This window comes from Grammomys surdaster, unplaced genomic scaffold (genome assembly GCF_004785775.1).
Source record: "Grammomys surdaster isolate TR1022 unplaced genomic scaffold, NIH_TR_1.0 129, whole genome shotgun sequence".
Lineage (NCBI taxonomy): Eukaryota > Metazoa > Chordata > Mammalia > Rodentia > Muridae > Grammomys > Grammomys surdaster.
The window spans coordinates 8,574,817-8,591,704 of record NW_021604587.1 but is presented as its reverse complement, the minus strand read 5'-3'; the positions used below and the strand labels follow the sequence as shown (position 1 = coordinate 8,591,704).

Sequence of the window (16,888 nt, the reverse complement as noted above, 5' to 3'; positions counted from 1 at the left end):
GGAGCTTATGGTTGTGGGACTTCTTAAGATTAACAAATCTCAAAACATATAGAACATAATAGGTTCAGCATGGCCCTGCTCTGAGCCAAGGTATTTTTTGCATTAATGACTGGCAGGCATGGAACAAAATGGCTTCAGTTATGCTAGTTGTGATTTTAAGCTAGGGACCAGGCTTCAGCTTGAGGAGCAGGCATCAACAGTCCACAAAGGTTCTAATGCCACTGTGCTGTCTTTGTGTTAAATTGACTAAAGATGAACAAGCAGGCTGTTGTCACCTGAGGAGCATGAAGATATTTGGTGGTTATGTTTTTGTTTGTTTGTTTGTTTGGTTGGTTGTTTTTTTAGACAATGTGTCATGATATAACCCCAATTGGCTCGTGACTCACTATTTAACCAGGCTAGCCTCAGACTGACAGGGACCTGCTTGATATTGCCTCCTGAGTGCTAAAAGGTGTGTGCCACCATACCTGGCTTATTTGATTTCTTTTAAAGTGTTAAACCTTGAAAAGTACTCAACCATAAAGGTTTTGGACTAAGAGGCCATGGGTAAAATGGCAGCCATGCTTTCTCTACCGTCCACATTTCCTGCTACTTCTAGTTTGACGCTTTCTTACCCTTAGACCACAACAATTGCTTTTGTCTTAGCATCCAAGATGGCCGTAGAAGCTGTAGCTATGACACTTGCATTCCACACGATGCGATGCAAGGAAGGAAAGAGGGAAGAGACAAAGTTAACCTGTGTGCTGGTTCAAAGATTCTAGAGAAACTGCCATTTGTTTCCACAACAAGTTGAAGAGAATGGGTAATCAAATATTCATCTATGGAAAACCCTGTACTAAGGGAAAGGCTGGAGAATGTAAGTTGGAGGTCAGCCTGCTAGCCTGGGCTACCTAGTAAGAGAGCTTGTTTTTAAAAGGAGGAGAAGGGCGGGGAGCTCTATGGTTAGTGAAGTGGTTCTGTTAACGGGGGTGGATATGGAGAGAATAAATTCTGGAAGATAGACTTTTTTTTTCTCACTTAGAGAAAAGTTCCTTGGGGACTGCATTCATTAACTTTTTGTCAACTTGTATCAACAAGCTAGGGCTATCTGCAAAGAGGGAACCTTGATTGGGAAAATGTTTCCATCAAATTGGTTGGTAGCAAGTCTGTGCAATGTTTTCTTCATTAATGACTCTTGTGTGAGGGTCTAGCCCTCTGTAGGTGGTGCCATCCCTGAGTAGATGGTCCTGGGTCAAATGAAAAAGCAAGCTGAACTAGCCACTGAGGGCAAGCTAGTATATAGCACTCCTCCATAGTCTCTGCTTTAGTTCCTGGCTTCAAGTTCCTGCTTTGAGTTCCTGCCCTGATTTCCATCAATGATGGACTGTAATGTGGAAGTATAAGATGAAATAAACCCTTTCTCCAGGTTGCATATGCTGCATGTTTTATCACAGCAACAGAGAAGCCAACCAGGCAGTATAAATGAGAATGGCCTTGAACTCTGGATCCTCTACTTCCACCTCCCAACCGTTGAGATTGTAGGCTGACACCATCACGCCCAGTTTTAAGTGCTTGATACCGATCCCAGGATTCATGTATGCTATGTAATCACTGTACCAACATTCCCAGGCCTTATGAGACTTTTTTTGTTTTTGTTTTTTTCAAGACAGGGTTTCTCTGTGTAGCCCGGGCTGTCCTGGTACTCACTCTGTAGACCAGGCTGGCCTCGAACTCAGAAATCCACCTGCCTCTGCCTCCCAAGTGCTGGGATTAAAGGCGTGCGCCACCACCGCCCGGCTCCGAGACTTTTTGTATAAACAAGATTTGCACTTTTCATAGAGTAAATATTCAGGAGCACAACTAAGTAGTTGAATGGTAATTGTATGTATGTTTTATAAGAAATTACCAAACCATTTGTAGAATTTTATGTTTTTACCTGGGCACTATTCGTCTATAGAAATGTAATTGATTCTTCAGTATTTCCTATGTAGATGACTATGTATTTTTCTTTCTGATCTGTGTGCTTTTTTTATTACAGGGGTTAGGATTTCTAGTATTTCAGTGAAGGAGTGGTCAGTGTGTCTATCTTGGGCTTGTTTCTTTTAGGGAGGAAATATGTACTGTCAGGGTAGATGTACCTTGTTTCGTTTTTCAACACAGGGTTTCTCTGTGTAGTCCTGGCTGTCCTGGAACTCTCTCTCTGTAGATCAGCATGGCCTTAAACTCACAGAGGTGTACCTGCCTCTTCCCCCCCTGGGATTAAAGGCAGGAGCCACCGCCTGCCTCCTCACCAGGCTTTGTTTGCTAAATTGTGACAGAGCTGCCCCTTTGTCTCCTAATTCACTCTAGTAGAGCTAGTAATTGAGTCTTGCTATGGAGGGTTTATCACAGGAGTGTTGGTCTCATTTTCACTTGTCTTAAGAAGCACACACTTTCTGACAAACGGAGTCAGAAGCTGGGTGTGTGGCGCACTGCTTTAATTCCAGCCCTCAGGAGGCAGAGGCAGGTGGATCTTTGAATTTGAGGCTAGCCTGGTCTACAGAGTGAGTTCCAAGACAGCCTGGGCTAAACAGAGAGACTTGGTCTCAAAAAAAAAAAAAAAAAAAACAAAATTAAACCAAAATGAAACAAAGCAACAATAACAGAAGTCATAGTGAGAAAGGGAGCTGGACCTGCATATTTGCTTCCTGAGTAAAAGGAGGCTTTACTCCTGCCCCAGAGGTGTTGCGGGAGTGGCTGCTGTGTGCATCAGAAGGTGGCAGGGAGGAGAGAGGAGGCTATGTCCGCACTTAGTGTTAGACCTACAAACACCTGAATGATTAGTAACCCTGAAATAAGCAAACCGGAGGCAACCATACAGAGAGCTAGCCTGAGACTACCATCAGTCTGGTATCAGGCAGGCCCAAACAGGCTCCCAGGCTGGGGAGCAAGACAGAGACAGGAAGAACCCCATCTGGGACTGTAGCCCTAGCCAGGAGTGAGCTGGATGCAGACAACTCTCCCATGGAGCCACTTGGGCTGGCCAGACAGGGAGCTAGCCTGAGATGACCACCAGTGTGATGCCACACAGGCCTGGAGCACAGACCATACCTGGGTTGATCTCTGCCCAGAGCCATAATACACTAGCAGGGCAAAGCACTCCCGACACTACTCTTGAGATGACCTCAGACACTCAGAGATCCTGGGCAGCACAAAGAGGAACAAGTAAGTGGTGAAGAGATGGAAGAGAAACAGAAACAAGGATGTGGGCACAGTGAAGACAGGTAGAACTGGAGACACAAGGGTAGTGAGGGACAGACTGATGTGAGCAGCTGGTGATGCCACCTGGGACCATGGTGGGGTCCTGGTCTGTATTGTCACCAGGGTCCATATCTGGGTCCATGGTCCTGGAACAGCAGGAATCTGTTACTGCCAAAGGCCAGGAAGATGTCCCTGGTCTAGGCTGCCTCTTGGGAATATGTTGATACCTGAGGGCTGTATAGAACTGGCCCCACCCCTCACTGAGCATCCTGGGAGAGCTGGCCCTAGAGGTAGAGAGCAGGAGAGCTGACTCCACCTCTAGCTGGCGTCAGTAATTGGGAGAGCGGCCCCCTGCACATGGCTGGAATATGGGTAAGCCAGTGATGAGGGTACCAGTGTGGGGGGGACTGACTCTAACACTCATCTCAAGTGAGGCAATGTAGCTGAGGAAGAGATACCCTCTCTACTGCCTCTTTGCCACTCATAACCTGTAGCAGGTAGGAGACCTGGTCCTTGGGGTCAGGAGAGCAGAAAAGCTGGCTCTGTTCCTCACCATCTGCAGCACTTGGGAGAAAGGGCTCTAGACCTTGCCTGGGCAGCACAGTAGAGCTGACCCTGGATGTGGGGGTTGAAGTTGAGCCAGCCCCGAGGGCGTGTTTGAGAGCTGGTCCTCTTGTCTGCTGTGCAGTAGGGTCAGTGAGGGAGAGATCTCCTTTCCTCCTGTTTGTCCTTGTCATCAGTCACCCTAGCCCCAGTCATGAGAACAGATCTGGCCCCACCCCTCATCTGCTGCAGCACTAGGGAGAGCTAGCCATATCTTACCTGGGCAGCACAATAAAGCTGGCAATGAATGTGGGGGTCACATGTGAACAGGCCCTGAGGGGGAGTGTGGGAGAATCCACCTTGCCTCTTGTCAGCAGTGCAGCGGTGTCTGCAGGACATCCCCTCCTCTCCCATGGAGGGCAGGAGAGCTTGACCCCGGGTCATGAGAATGGGAGAACTAGCCATGTTCCTCACCAACTGAAACTCTCTGGAGAGAAGGCCTTGCACCTTACCTGGGCAGTAGGGTAAGGATGACCCTGGTTGTAGGGGATGCGGAGCTTGCTGGTGAACCAGCCCTGAGGGTGAGAGCTGGCAAGCTGACAATCTCAGATACCTCTCTGGCCCAGAGTGGTTCTGGCCTGTAACCTCAGAACTCAAAGAAGCAGAAGATGAGTTTGAAGATAAGAATTACAGAGGAAGTCCCCATCTCAAGAAACCAACAGTTAGAATGTAGTTCAGTGGAAGAGCACTTGCCTAATGCATATGGGCTAGGTTTTATTTCTAGTATTGAAAAGAAATTAAACCAATTAAATTTCATCCCTACTTGATCTGAATTAAAGCTAACAAGTTTCCTTAAAAAGAGTGAAATAAGAAATGTTATAGCACTATCTATAGACAATACTCATAAGCATTCAGTGACTTCATTCTCACTGATTGGTCAGTGTTGGGAAGTTCACAGATGTCAGGAGCAGTATTTGGAAGGACAGTCTAGCAAGAGTGCTCTATAACAAAGACAATACTGCTTGGAGCCTCTATTTTTCTCCATTATAGAGAGCAATTTATTTAAGAGGTGCTATTTTTTTCCTTCCAGAAACGATTTAAACTGTCATGATTTTGATACTGCATTGAGCTTTGCACCTTTAAAACACATGCTTTTGCCGGACAGTGGTGGTGCATGCCTTTAATCCCAGCACTTGGGAGGCAGAGGCAGGCGGATCTCTGAGTTTGAGGCCAGACTGGTCTACAGAATGAGTTCCAGGACAGCCAGGGCTACACAGAAAAACCCTGTCTTGAAAAAACCAACCAACCAACCAAAAAACCCCACATGGTTTTTGGTAAACTGGTTTTATACAAAGGATGGCACAATTATGTAAACAAACCCAGAGGCTTTGTATTTCCTTTTTGGAGGGGCTGTGTCTAATTGCTACAGTCCACATTGCCTTTTATTTCCTTTTACTTATATGCAGCAATCCAGTTTTCCTGTGTCCATGAACATTTCAAATCCAATTATGGGCAATGTAAAAATCAAACTGCCTTTCCACAGAACTGTCTCCTTAAAGAGTTAGTCATATTTTTTAGATATTTTTTTTCAGAGTAGTTGGCTTGAAGTGCACGCAATGACACAAACCAACATTACACACACAAGTAAATCCATCTCACACTTTTATTTACAAATTAGCTCTACACACAAATTACTAAGCATGGAAAAAAAGTTCACAGCTTCCATTTTTTTTTGTTTGTTTTTCGAGATAGGGTTTCTCTGTGTAGCCCTGGCTGTCCTGGAACTCATTCTGTAGACCAGGCTGGCCTCGAACTCAGAGATCCCCCTGCCTCTGCCTCCCAAGTGCTGGGATTAAAGGCATGAGCCACCACTGCCTGGCTAACAGTTTCCATTCTTTACATTAGAAAAATAAATTATTTTACTAGTTTCTCAGATCTGCTTCCTGCCTTCAGAGATTAAGGTACTACATACACATATTTTCAACCTTTTTTTTTAAAGGTTTTTCCGAGACAAGGTTTCTCTGTGTAGTCCTGGCTGTCCTGGAACTCACTCTGTAGACCAGGCTGGCCTCAAACTCAGAAATCCGCCTGTCTCTGCCTCCCAAGTGCTGGGATTAAAGGTGTGCACCACCACTGCCCAGCTTTGTTTTTAATCTTTACACAGAAAAACTGACACCATTTTACATAGATTGCAAATAGTATCTTAGGAAGTTAGAGTAACTACTTGTAGGAAATGAACTTCATACAATATAAAATTCTTAAGAATTCTATAGTTTTTATAATTATATTATGGCAAATCTGAAAATACACAGCATAAAACATGAACTATTTACAATTTGGTAAACAATTACATAAGGATAACATTTTTTTTTACAATTTTACTTTAAAATTTTCTGTGGGTGAATATTTTGTTTGCAATTATGTTTATGCACAACTATGGGCAAGCCATGCCCATGGAGGCCAAGAAAGGACACTGGGTCTTTCAAAACTGGAATTACATATGGTTGGCTGTGAGCTGTCAAGTGGGTGCTGGGAACCAAACTCAGATGCTATGCAAAAACACCATTCTTCTTTATTGTCGAGCCATCTCTCGGGCCCCAATGAAGAACAACTTTACAATGGTCAGAAAAGAGTATTTTTCATATTCCAGAAAGGTGGCTTTATTCCCACTATACTTTATGCTACTTCTGTATACTTGAAGAGGTAGTAGAGACGGTGCCCAGTTATTTGACTCTCTGTTTTTTTCTGGCTTGGAACTGCTCTGTTTTGTTCTTCACAGATTTAATCAGCATGGACAAGGCGGGATCCATGGGTTTGTTTTTTGCTGGCTTTCCCATGTCCTGCTGTGCTCTCTCTACTGTTTGAATAAGCAGTTCCTCTTTCCGTTCTCGTTGCCGAGCTTTCTCCTCCAGAATTTTTTCCATAGCTTTTGTTTTCTTGAAATTAGGATCAGAGGGATCCAAATTGAACAAGTGGGAAGTGTACATTGCCTGAAACCGTGCGTCACTGACATTTACCTGCAAATTCAAAGAGAACAAACATGTAAATAGACGCAGAGAGCACAAGTGCACACTCTGTGCACTGAGGCATTAGAACCAATTTCTGTCATCTCAACGAGGTTTTCTGCTTGTTACTCAAGACAAGGTCTGTCTTTTTTAGTCTATGCTGAACTGGAACTTGCTGCTTTTGAACACAGGATCCTCCTGGCCTTGGTCTCCTGAGAACTGGGATTATAGGCGTGTGCCACTATATTCAGGGCAGACCCAGTGGAATTTTAAGGCCTGCCCTTTAATAACAAGGTCACCTTGGGCAGCTTAGCCAAGCCCTGTTTCAAAATATAATGCAAAACAGTAGCTGCAGATGTTGCTCAATGGTACAGGGCTTGTCTAAACCCGTGATGCTTTACCTCAATCACCCCAGGATCACAGTGAAAAAAACAAAATAAAACAAAGAAATCCACCCCCGAGTCCAAGATTTGGTAAGATACAAACTCCAGATTTATCCTCTATGTTTCTACAAAAAGTACTATGGTTCTACCTTAAAAAGTGTACCTTTAATCCAGCCAGGCTTAGGAGTGAACAACAAAAAAATACCTGAGTCCACTTAGTTATAGTGATACTGACAGACACCATACCAAAAATAACAAAGGAACTCTCATGAAATTTCAGTGTGTGAGGACATGTGTATGTGCAGGTGCCTGTGCCTGCAGGTGCCTGAGGTTGATGTCAGGTGTCTTCCTCTATGTTCTCTACCTTATTTTTTGAGACAGTTTCTCTCATTGAAGTGAGAGGTCATCAACTGGCTGGCTGTCAGCCGGCCCCTGGGATCCTTCTGTGTCCATTCCCTGTAGCTCTGGGGTTATAGAAATGTGCTGCTGCTCCTAGCTTTTATGTGAGTACTGGGATCCAAACTCAGGTCTTGGGATTGCTCAGCAAGTTCTTATCCACTGAGCCAGCTCCACAGTCCTCAGGCAAAAACTTAAAAAAGATTATCTGTGTGGTATTGTAGAGGTTAGAGGCCAACATGTGGACGATGGGGAATGAAACTCGGGTTGTCAGATTTGGTGGTAAGTGCCACTACTGTATTATCAGATCCATGAAAAACAGTTAATACTTGATTACTCATGCATGAAGACAGAGCTCATAATAGGAAATTATTCTTTGCTTTTTTCATGAGAAGAATAATTTATCAGAAACTTCACAGAAACACAAACATATATGAAAAGGTAGAACAGTAGTGGTCTTGCAATCCTTCTACATACTACAAAGAAGTTAGTTTATGGCCTTCCATCCACTTTGACACAATTCAAAACTCATCCATCTTTTTTTTTATTCTAAATTTGCTAGTGGAAACTGTCAACTTCTAGTGGATATTTTAAAGTTTTTTATGGAGGGCTCGCACTCATGCATATGGCCATTAGCACCACACACTCAGCATTAGAACACTGATGAGTGACAGCAACAATATACTCAGAAATTAAAAAGCATGGCCCACAAGTTGGCTACTGTCAACAGCGAGTGAGGCCTGCCATGTTACCTCTTCATGCTCAGCTGACTATCACATGAGCATCACCGTTTCTGGTTTTAACATTTAAAGGCTAGAGATTTTTGGTTTAGCATGGCTACCACCTTTAGGGTAACTATCTCATTTAGTGCTCAACCAGAGAACAGTGGTGTGATCCACTCTGAGATGAACTGTTAGATTAAAGGACAGTCACTTTGTCACCTTTACAGGCCTTGATAAGAGCTTTCTGAGGGTAACTTCATGCCTATCTCCAGAGTGACTGTGATTTAACTCTACCTTCAAGAAACCAACAAAGCTTGTAGACAGGAGCCTAGCATAACTGTCCTCTGAGAGGCTCCACCAGCAGCTGACTGAGACAGATGCAGAGCCACAGCCAAATGTTGGTGGGGTTTGGGGAATCTTATGGAAGAGTTGGGGCAAGGACTGCAGGACTCAATGAGGACAGGAACTCCACAGGAAGACCAATAGAGTCAATTAACCTGGACCCTTGGGGCTCTCAGAGACTGAACCACCAATCAAAGAACACACAGGGGCTGGACCCAGGTCTCCTGTACATATGCAGCAGATGTTCAGCTTGGTCTTCATGCGGGTCCCCAACACCAGGAGCTGGGCCTATCCCTAAAGCTGTTGTGTACCTGTGGATCCTATTCCTCTAACTGGGCTGCCTTGTCTGGTCTCAGTGGGAGTTTGCTCCTAGCCTGTAGAAACTTGATGTGCTAGAGTGGGAGATACCGAGGGGGACCCTCCACCTTCTCAGAGGAGAAGGGGAGAGGGCATAGGAGAAGGATTGTGTGAAGGGGGGGGGGGGACAAGATGTAAAATAAATAAATAAGTAAATTAATGGAATAAGAAAGATGCTATATAATAACTTGTGCTGCCAGTTACCTCAAAGTCATCCTCAATTAACTCTTTCTTTTTCATAAGCTGTTTCTTCTTCTTTTTGCTCAGATTCTGGTGCTCCACAATCTTGTCATAATTGAAGTGTTTCTTGCTGTCTTCTTCCTCATCCATTACAAGTAAAGCCATCTCAGCCTACGGGAGGAAAACAAACAAAAACTACAAATGTACAGCTGAATTTTCCCCAGTTGATGTTCTGAGAATTGTTTATACTCAATGAATGGAGCTTAGGAAGAGGCCCAAGATACACAGCTTAAGTTCATTCCAGGCTGTGATATGAGAATTAGCTACAAGGAAGAAATAGCCTTTATTCAAAAGACAGGCTTCCATTCCTGTAGAGTAACCTGATTAGCAGGCAGAAGGAATCAGAGCCCCAGGTCTGTCAAATACATTTCATCTTCACCTTGTTCTTTTTAAGTAATGACTTGAAATTTACTTTGTGATACAAATTATAGTTTCCAGATGTGTACTTTAGCAATTAGGAAAATTCTTTTGCTCTTTTTCCCTTGCCTCTTTCAATATTGATGTACTTTCATGAGGCAGACTCAGCATTTGCTTCTGAGGCTAAGCATCCGTTTCCACTAACCATAAGACCCCAGACAGTCAGCTAAACAAGCACTAGGCACTAGAGACAACACACATGAGACAGCACATTCCAGAGCTCCACATCTCCCTGTATGACACACAGGATGCTTTATTCCTCTCCTTCCATCACTGGCACTCACATGGGACTTCCTTATAGAGTCAAGTTCCATGAGCGGATCTTTAAGTAGCTTTATGAGTGCTATCTATACGTAACGGATAGAGAACAGAAAAATGCACTAAGCTGAACAGCTTAGATGGCCAGTCAAGGCTCACTCCCAGAGTGACATGGGAACTGATGACCCTGCAGAAGTACATGTGACCTTGGAGTTTTGGAATCACTAGGTTATACATAAATATCACTGCATTTCTAATGAAGACTTAACCATTTGTATATTAAACTTACAATCACTAATAATAAACGAGAAATTAGCATTTGACAAGCTGTATAACAGAAACTGTAGTATAGGGCAGATTCAAATAGAATCAAGGGATATGAAAATACTACTTTTAAGGTTTTAATATGTCTCAGTCATATTATAGGGTGTGAATGAGAAAATCTTTTAGTCATAAAAGCATATACTCTTAAGTTCATATTAGCTGCAGAAATAATGTTTGGTTAATGGCAACATTTAAAAATTATGTGGCTAAGATATTTGTGCATCTTATGTGTTTACAAAATCCACTTGAAAAATCAGTTTTAAAATTAGAGACAATGAAAACTCAAGTGAATCACATCATTTCAACTGCACATATTAATCATCAATTAACACTCAACAATGACCATGGTGACTACCTTTTGTTTTTCTAGTTCAGTTTCTTCCTCTGAAGATGCACTGTCTTTTGCAGATTTCATTGATTTTTTCTTGATACCTGGTACAGCAAGCCAACACACAAGGTTAAAGACAGGCTCAACAGTGAAAATTTGTTTATACTATGAACAAAACGCAAAATATCTAGAAGTAATCTTTTTTTTTTTTTTTTTGGTTTTTCGAGACAGGGTTTCTCTGGGAAGCCCTGTCTCTCCCGGGCAACACACTCTATAACAGGAAAGCCAGGACATCCATAGAACTCAAAAATCAGCCTGTCTCTGCCTCCCAAGTTCGTGCGCCACCTCCGCCCGGCATAGACTTTGTTTCTTTTGTGTGTCTAAGTGTGAGGAGTTCAAAAATAGATGAAGGTGATGAATATGAAAGATCAGTTAGAATGTCTGGTTAGTTTAGAATGTTTCTTCAACTTTGGTTCTCTGTGAGCCACGGGACACCATCTTTTGAAAAACTGCTTTTTGTTCCACTGAATAGAAATCGACAAAGATTGTGGGAATGTAGCTCAGTTGGTAGAGTGCTTGCCTAGCATGCAAAAGTTCTGGACTTGATCCTCAACACAACACAAAAGCAGGCATGGTGGGTCAATTTATGCCTGTAACTGAAGCACTCAGCAAGTGGAGGTAAAAGGTTATCCTTAGCTACACAGGGAGTTAGAGCCAACTTAAGCTATAGGAGACTTCATCTCCAAACAAACAAAACCAAAAAGGACCCACGCAGTGGTTTGAATGAGAAAGTCCTTTGTAGTCTTAGGCATTTGGTCTCCAGTTGGTAGTGCTGTTTGAGGTTGGCTAGCTATGGCATTATACTGGCAACGGCTTTGAGTGTTTGCAGTCTCACCTCACTTCCAGTTAATTATCTCTGCTTCATGCTTATGGTTCAAGATGTGAGCCCTCAGCTTCCTGTTCCTGCCACCATACCGACTGCCTCCGCCCTGCTTTTATGGTCTCCAACCTTCTGGAGCCATAACCCACACCAAACTCTCTCTTCTATTAGTTGTCTTGGACATGGTGTGTTGCTGTTATTATTTAAAACGGCTGCTGGTCAAGCTGACTATCTAAGCTGCAGCAGCTCTGCCTAGCTCAGCCGCCATGTTCCATGGCCAGAGGCCACGTGTGTGCCACAGCTAGAAACTGCCAGCCAGAAACACCGGCCCTGCCACCCACAAGATGCCAGTGTGGGAGACGGCTCTGCCAATCTTCCATGCTGTCTCCACAAGGCTGGGCTGTGCCCAGACCATCCTGCCATCCATGCGGGCCCAGTAGGAATGAGACTCTAATGCTTAGATTAATCAAAGGCTTTATATATTTGGTAATGCTCAATAACAAGATGCCCATACAATTAGAGGTGTAACCCAATACCCAACCTAGATATATCAACAGATGGTATAATATAGTTGACTTTCATGGTGGTTTATAAAGTACTTAAAGATGGCAAAGCAGAGATACACCTCCTTTTCAACTGACCTTCAATGGCCCTTTTACTGCAAAACTAGGTTTCTTAGTTCTTACCAGGTATTTTCAATGTGCTTTCTCTGCAGGAATCAGCAGTATGTTAAAAGATATACCAGATCATGCCACTTTCTTGCTTTAGGGTTTTCTATAGTCAACAATAAACTCCCAACTTTCTGTCCTGACAGAAAGGTCTGCAGGTCACTTCCCATTAGATCTTCTTCATCTTAGCTCCACACAGAACTTCCTCTCTAGCCATGTCTTTCAATTCATCCAACACTGCACAAAATGTTCTTTCTCACATTATACCCTTTTCCCTCCTATGCAATGCTCTTCCCCTAGCACTGTATGCCCAAGGTCTTAGCTCAAATAGCACTACCTCAATGGAGCCTTCTTTGCCTATCCTAGTTTTAGGACATACTCACTTTATCCTTCTCTTCCTAGTTGTATTCTCTGTACTAATCTATTTCTTTTAAAACATTTTTCACACTCCTATAATCTTGTTTCTATATTCAGTTCCTCATTTCTAAAACCAGAATTCATGAAGGATTCTGTCTTGTCTATAGTATTGCTATAGCTCTAGCCTATCAGACTACACAGAGCTTATCACAATATACATCAACAACTTTTCAAACCAAACTGAAACAATTCTTATGAAGCATTAAAAAATAAACACATTGAAAACAAATTCTACCTATATTGTTCTCCCAGAATGTTTGACACTAACATTAGAGAAAGCTTATATTCAATTTAAATGTGCTGTCTTTAAGAAATCGGATATAGGGCTCGAAAGATGGCTCAGTGGTTAAGAGCACTGACTGCTCTTCCAGAGGTCCTGAGTTCAATTCCCAGCAACCACATGGTGGTTCACAACCATCTGTAATGGGGTCTGATGCCCTCTCCTGGTGTGTCTGAAGACAGCTACAGTGTATTCACATATATAAAATAAGAAATAAGCTACTTCATGCTATTGAATCATTTAGGATAGTCTTTGAATCCTGCTCTGTGTTCTGCAATTTGACCACATTACATATGTCAAATGAAGCACTTTGGATATATTACAAGGAAACTTTAATGTTTCACATCTCTCCATAATAAACTTATCCATCAGGTAAGTCAGGAAATTGTTCACCAAGTAAAGTCTGTCTTCTCTTTAAAATGCCAGCTTGGAGTTCCTCAAAGAGCAAGCCTTTGTAAGCGCATGTGTGTGTCATAAAGATGAGGGGAAGACAAGCACACAAGAGCAGTGTGTTTCTGCCCAAGCATGACTTGCCCAAGCATGGCCTCAACCATACCGAACGCATTCATATCCATCTAAAGGTAAGAATGAAAGCATCTGAAAGCATGAGGTAGAAGCACATGGAGCCAAGACTCCTTGGATACAGGAAGTAGGACATCTTAGTTTAAGAATTAGAAGAAAAAGGGAGCTGTGAGAAAAGCTGTGTTTTTTACATTTAACAAGGATAAATGCAAGAAAGAATTAAATAGTAAGCATAGGTACATTTGTATATTTGAACAGAAAAGGCTATTTATTATACTGTATTTCCATGTATACATTTAAGAATTACATACATGCCATGACAAATCCATTTCACCTTTAATTCTTTATTTGAAAAGAGTCAACATGTCCCCTGTACATAGAAAATATAAAAAATGCCTTTGCAGAAAGAAGTAGAAGTATTGTAATGCAGGATTATTCCTCATTCTAAATAACATCATTCTTTTAGAGTCCATCTAGCTAGCTATAAAGATAATTTCCAGAAAAGAGCCCTTATTAAAATGTTAAACTCACTGTTATTAAAAAGTCTCCTAATGAGGGAGCTGTAGAGATTGCTTAGCAGTCAAGATTATTTGTCTATTTTCCCCCATCCCCAAGAGTATTTGTTGCTCTTGGATAAGACCAAGGTTAGGTTCTTAGCACCTACATGGTAGCTCACAACTATCTATAACTAGTTCCAGGTACTCTGACATCCTCTTCAGACACCTCATGCATGTGATGCACATACATGTAGGCAAAGCAGCTATACACACAGCATAACAATAAAGGTATCCTTTTAAAGTCTTTTATAATGGCATTTTTAATATTTTCTATGTAGAGGGGACACATTGACTCTTTTCAATGATTTATATGACTGAACAGAATAGGTTATAAAAACATTAACGGAGCTGTCCAAATTCTAGAAATTTTCAGAGAATTGTTAGTTTGTATTATTTCAACCCATATCATCCTTTTCTTGGATTCCAACAGAAAATTACAAATACAGACTGTCTTACCTATTTTTTTAACTTCTTCAGCAAAGTAGGGGTCATTTAAATCAACATCAGAAGGAAGCTCATCTTCACTGGCTTCTTCAGCAAGAGCCTTAAGGTGAAAAACAGCAGTGATTAGCAATACCTTAAAGTCACACATGAAAGGTTATTTCAAGTACTTAGAAAATCTGTTTTCTGGTTAAGGAAAATGCTTTCGATTACAAAATTTTAAAACATAAATTGACACTCTGTTCCTATATTCTGTTTAAAACTGATCTTGGATTTGGGAGAAGGCTTAGTGGTTAAAAGCCATCACTACTTTGTCATAAAGAGCAGAATTCTTATACCAGTACCTGTGTCAGGTGGCTCACAACCAGCTGTAACTCCAGCTTCACTTCTGGGTTCTAAGGACCTATTTGTGTACCTGTATATACACACACATACTTATACACATATACTTACACACACACACACACACAGTTTTTTTTTTTTTTGGTTTTTCAAGACAAGGTTTCTCTGTGTAGCCCTGTCTGTCCTGGAACTCACTCTGTAGACCAGGCTGGCCTCGAACTCAGAAATCCGCCTGCCTCTGCCTCCCAAGTGTTGGGATTAAAGGTGTGTGCCACCACTGCCCGGCTCACACACACTGTTTTAAAGGCCTGGCATGGTGGCCTAAAACCACAGAGGAAGCAGAGGCAGACAAATTCAAATTTTCTTTGAGTTCAGCTTAGTCTACAAAACAAGTTAGTTCCAAGCAAGCCAAAGATACTTTCTGAGACTGTTTCCAAAACAAAACAAAACAAAACAAAACAAAACAAAACAAAACAAAACAAACAAAACATACCTTGTTTTATCTGTGGTCTATCACTCAATGTAAACTACCAGTCTATTTTAAATAAGTCGAAAGCTAAAATTTCCCTAATATAACTTGAACAGACTATCTACATTGTATTGGTATATTTAATTAATGCATAAGACCATAAAGCAAAAATATCTGAACTGAGATCAGACAAAACAGACTGGGTTTATTTCCAAGAATCTAAAACATCTGTCATTGTAACAAACATTCTTAGAATATATTCATCCTGGACACAAAATGATCCACTAAATTTTAAAGGCACTGAGGAGTCAGAGGACATCTAATGCTATTATCAAGTCTGGTGCAGAACAACTAGTCTAGCAGACACTAATTACTTGTATGTATTTTAAATGCTGTTAACAAGTCCAGATCTTCTCTTGGCTGCTCTTTCTCCCTCTGGCACTTGCCAAACCCAGGAGCCTTCATCTATAGACCCTCTAGCCAAGTCCTGGTAATGAGGTGACACTGGTACATGGCATAATCCCTTCCAACTCTGGTTTAGGCCTGCTTGTACAAGATCCAGCCTTCAAACTCAGCCAGGCCTGCACCCTATGCATGTGCTCTGGCTCACTCTGGAGAACCCACCTGACCTCACTGTGACCATAGTACCCTCTTTAATTCCCAGGCTGAACCACAACCAGAGCCCCACTCAAGCCTTTCCTAACTCCCAGGTATCAGCTTGACCTGCTGTGTTGACATTAGATACATGAACAACATAAGAAGCCCACACTTCCAGGTTTCATTGCACAAGAAATATGAAAGGTCAAGAGAGTATGTTCTCTCAAATCTACCAGACCTATAGAAGTGTTCTACAGTGAGCATTGCCTGGATGAACTCCAGAACTGTGGTGGTTTAAATATGCTTAGCCCAGGAAGTGGCACTATTAGGAGGTGTGGCCTTGTTGGCTAGGTATGGTCGTCTTGTTGGAAGAAGTGTGTCACGGTGGAGGTGGGCACTGAGACCCCCTTCCTAGCTGCCTTGAAGAGAGTTCTTGCCTGGCTGCAGCTGGTTCAAGATGTAGAAGCTCCTTCCCTAGCACCATGCCTGCCTGGATGCTGCCATGCTCCTGCCATGACTGATAACAGACTGAACCTCTGACACTGTAAACTATCCCTAATTAAATGTTGTCCCAATATAAGATTTGCCTTGGTCACAGTGTCTCTTACAAGGTCACAGAACAGAACAAACATAAAACTAATTAAAAAAAAAAAAAACTCAAGAAGTTTAGAGACACAACCAAAATCAGTGAACTCAAAAAAATTAAAATGTTTGTGTGGTACCTAAGAAAATACAAACATAAGGCTGAAATGGCATGATAAAAACAATTCAGGTTTTTAGAAAAGAGATAGAAATACTGAAGAGACCTCAAGATGAAATGAAGGTAGAATTAGAAAACTTAGTGAAAAGCTTTACAAGTAAAATTGATAGAATATAAGATAAACTATATTTTATAGGTTACCTACATATCTATATATCTATACACACACACACACACACACACACACACACACACTCACACACCCCTGAACCAAAAAACAAAATATAGGAAAAGAACTGTGGGACCCATGAAAGACCAAATCTTTTAATTTAAGACATAGATGATCCCAGGTCAATGGCATAGACAAGTTGTTTTAAAGGATCATAGAAGAAAACTTTCAAACTAAGGAAAGATAAGTCTAAGAAGCACATCTGTTTACACCAAATAGACGAGAACATAAGTACAACTCTCCACAATATTA

The 16,888-nt window shown here is 41.9% G+C and overlaps 1 protein-coding gene and 1 non-coding gene across 2 annotated transcripts in view; one reads left to right on the top strand and one right to left on the bottom strand.

The window, feature by feature from the left end:
• Nucleotides 1-2,688: 2,688 nt before the first annotated feature.
• On the top strand, nucleotides 2,689-2,815 carry LOC114612393. The gene has a single exon (XR_003710003.1). It is a non-coding gene; the product is annotated as a small nucleolar RNA SNORA17 (small nucleolar RNA).
• Nucleotides 2,816-5,822: 3,007 nt separating this feature from the next.
• Esf1 (ESF1 nucleolar pre-rRNA processing protein homolog) overlaps nucleotides 5,823-16,888 on the bottom strand; it is a 58,337-nt gene continuing 47,271 nt past the window's right edge. Inside the window, exons 10-13 of the mRNA XM_028755295.1 lie at nucleotides 14,315-14,402; nucleotides 10,562-10,638; nucleotides 9,172-9,318; nucleotides 5,823-6,779 (exon numbers count right to left, since the gene is read on the bottom strand). Coding sequence (XP_028611128.1) covers nucleotides 6,486-6,779; nucleotides 9,172-9,318; nucleotides 10,562-10,638; nucleotides 14,315-14,402 — 606 coding nt within the window. The 3' untranslated portion in view covers nucleotides 5,823-6,485. The remainder of the gene's footprint in view (nucleotides 6,780-9,171; nucleotides 9,319-10,561; nucleotides 10,639-14,314; nucleotides 14,403-16,888) is intronic.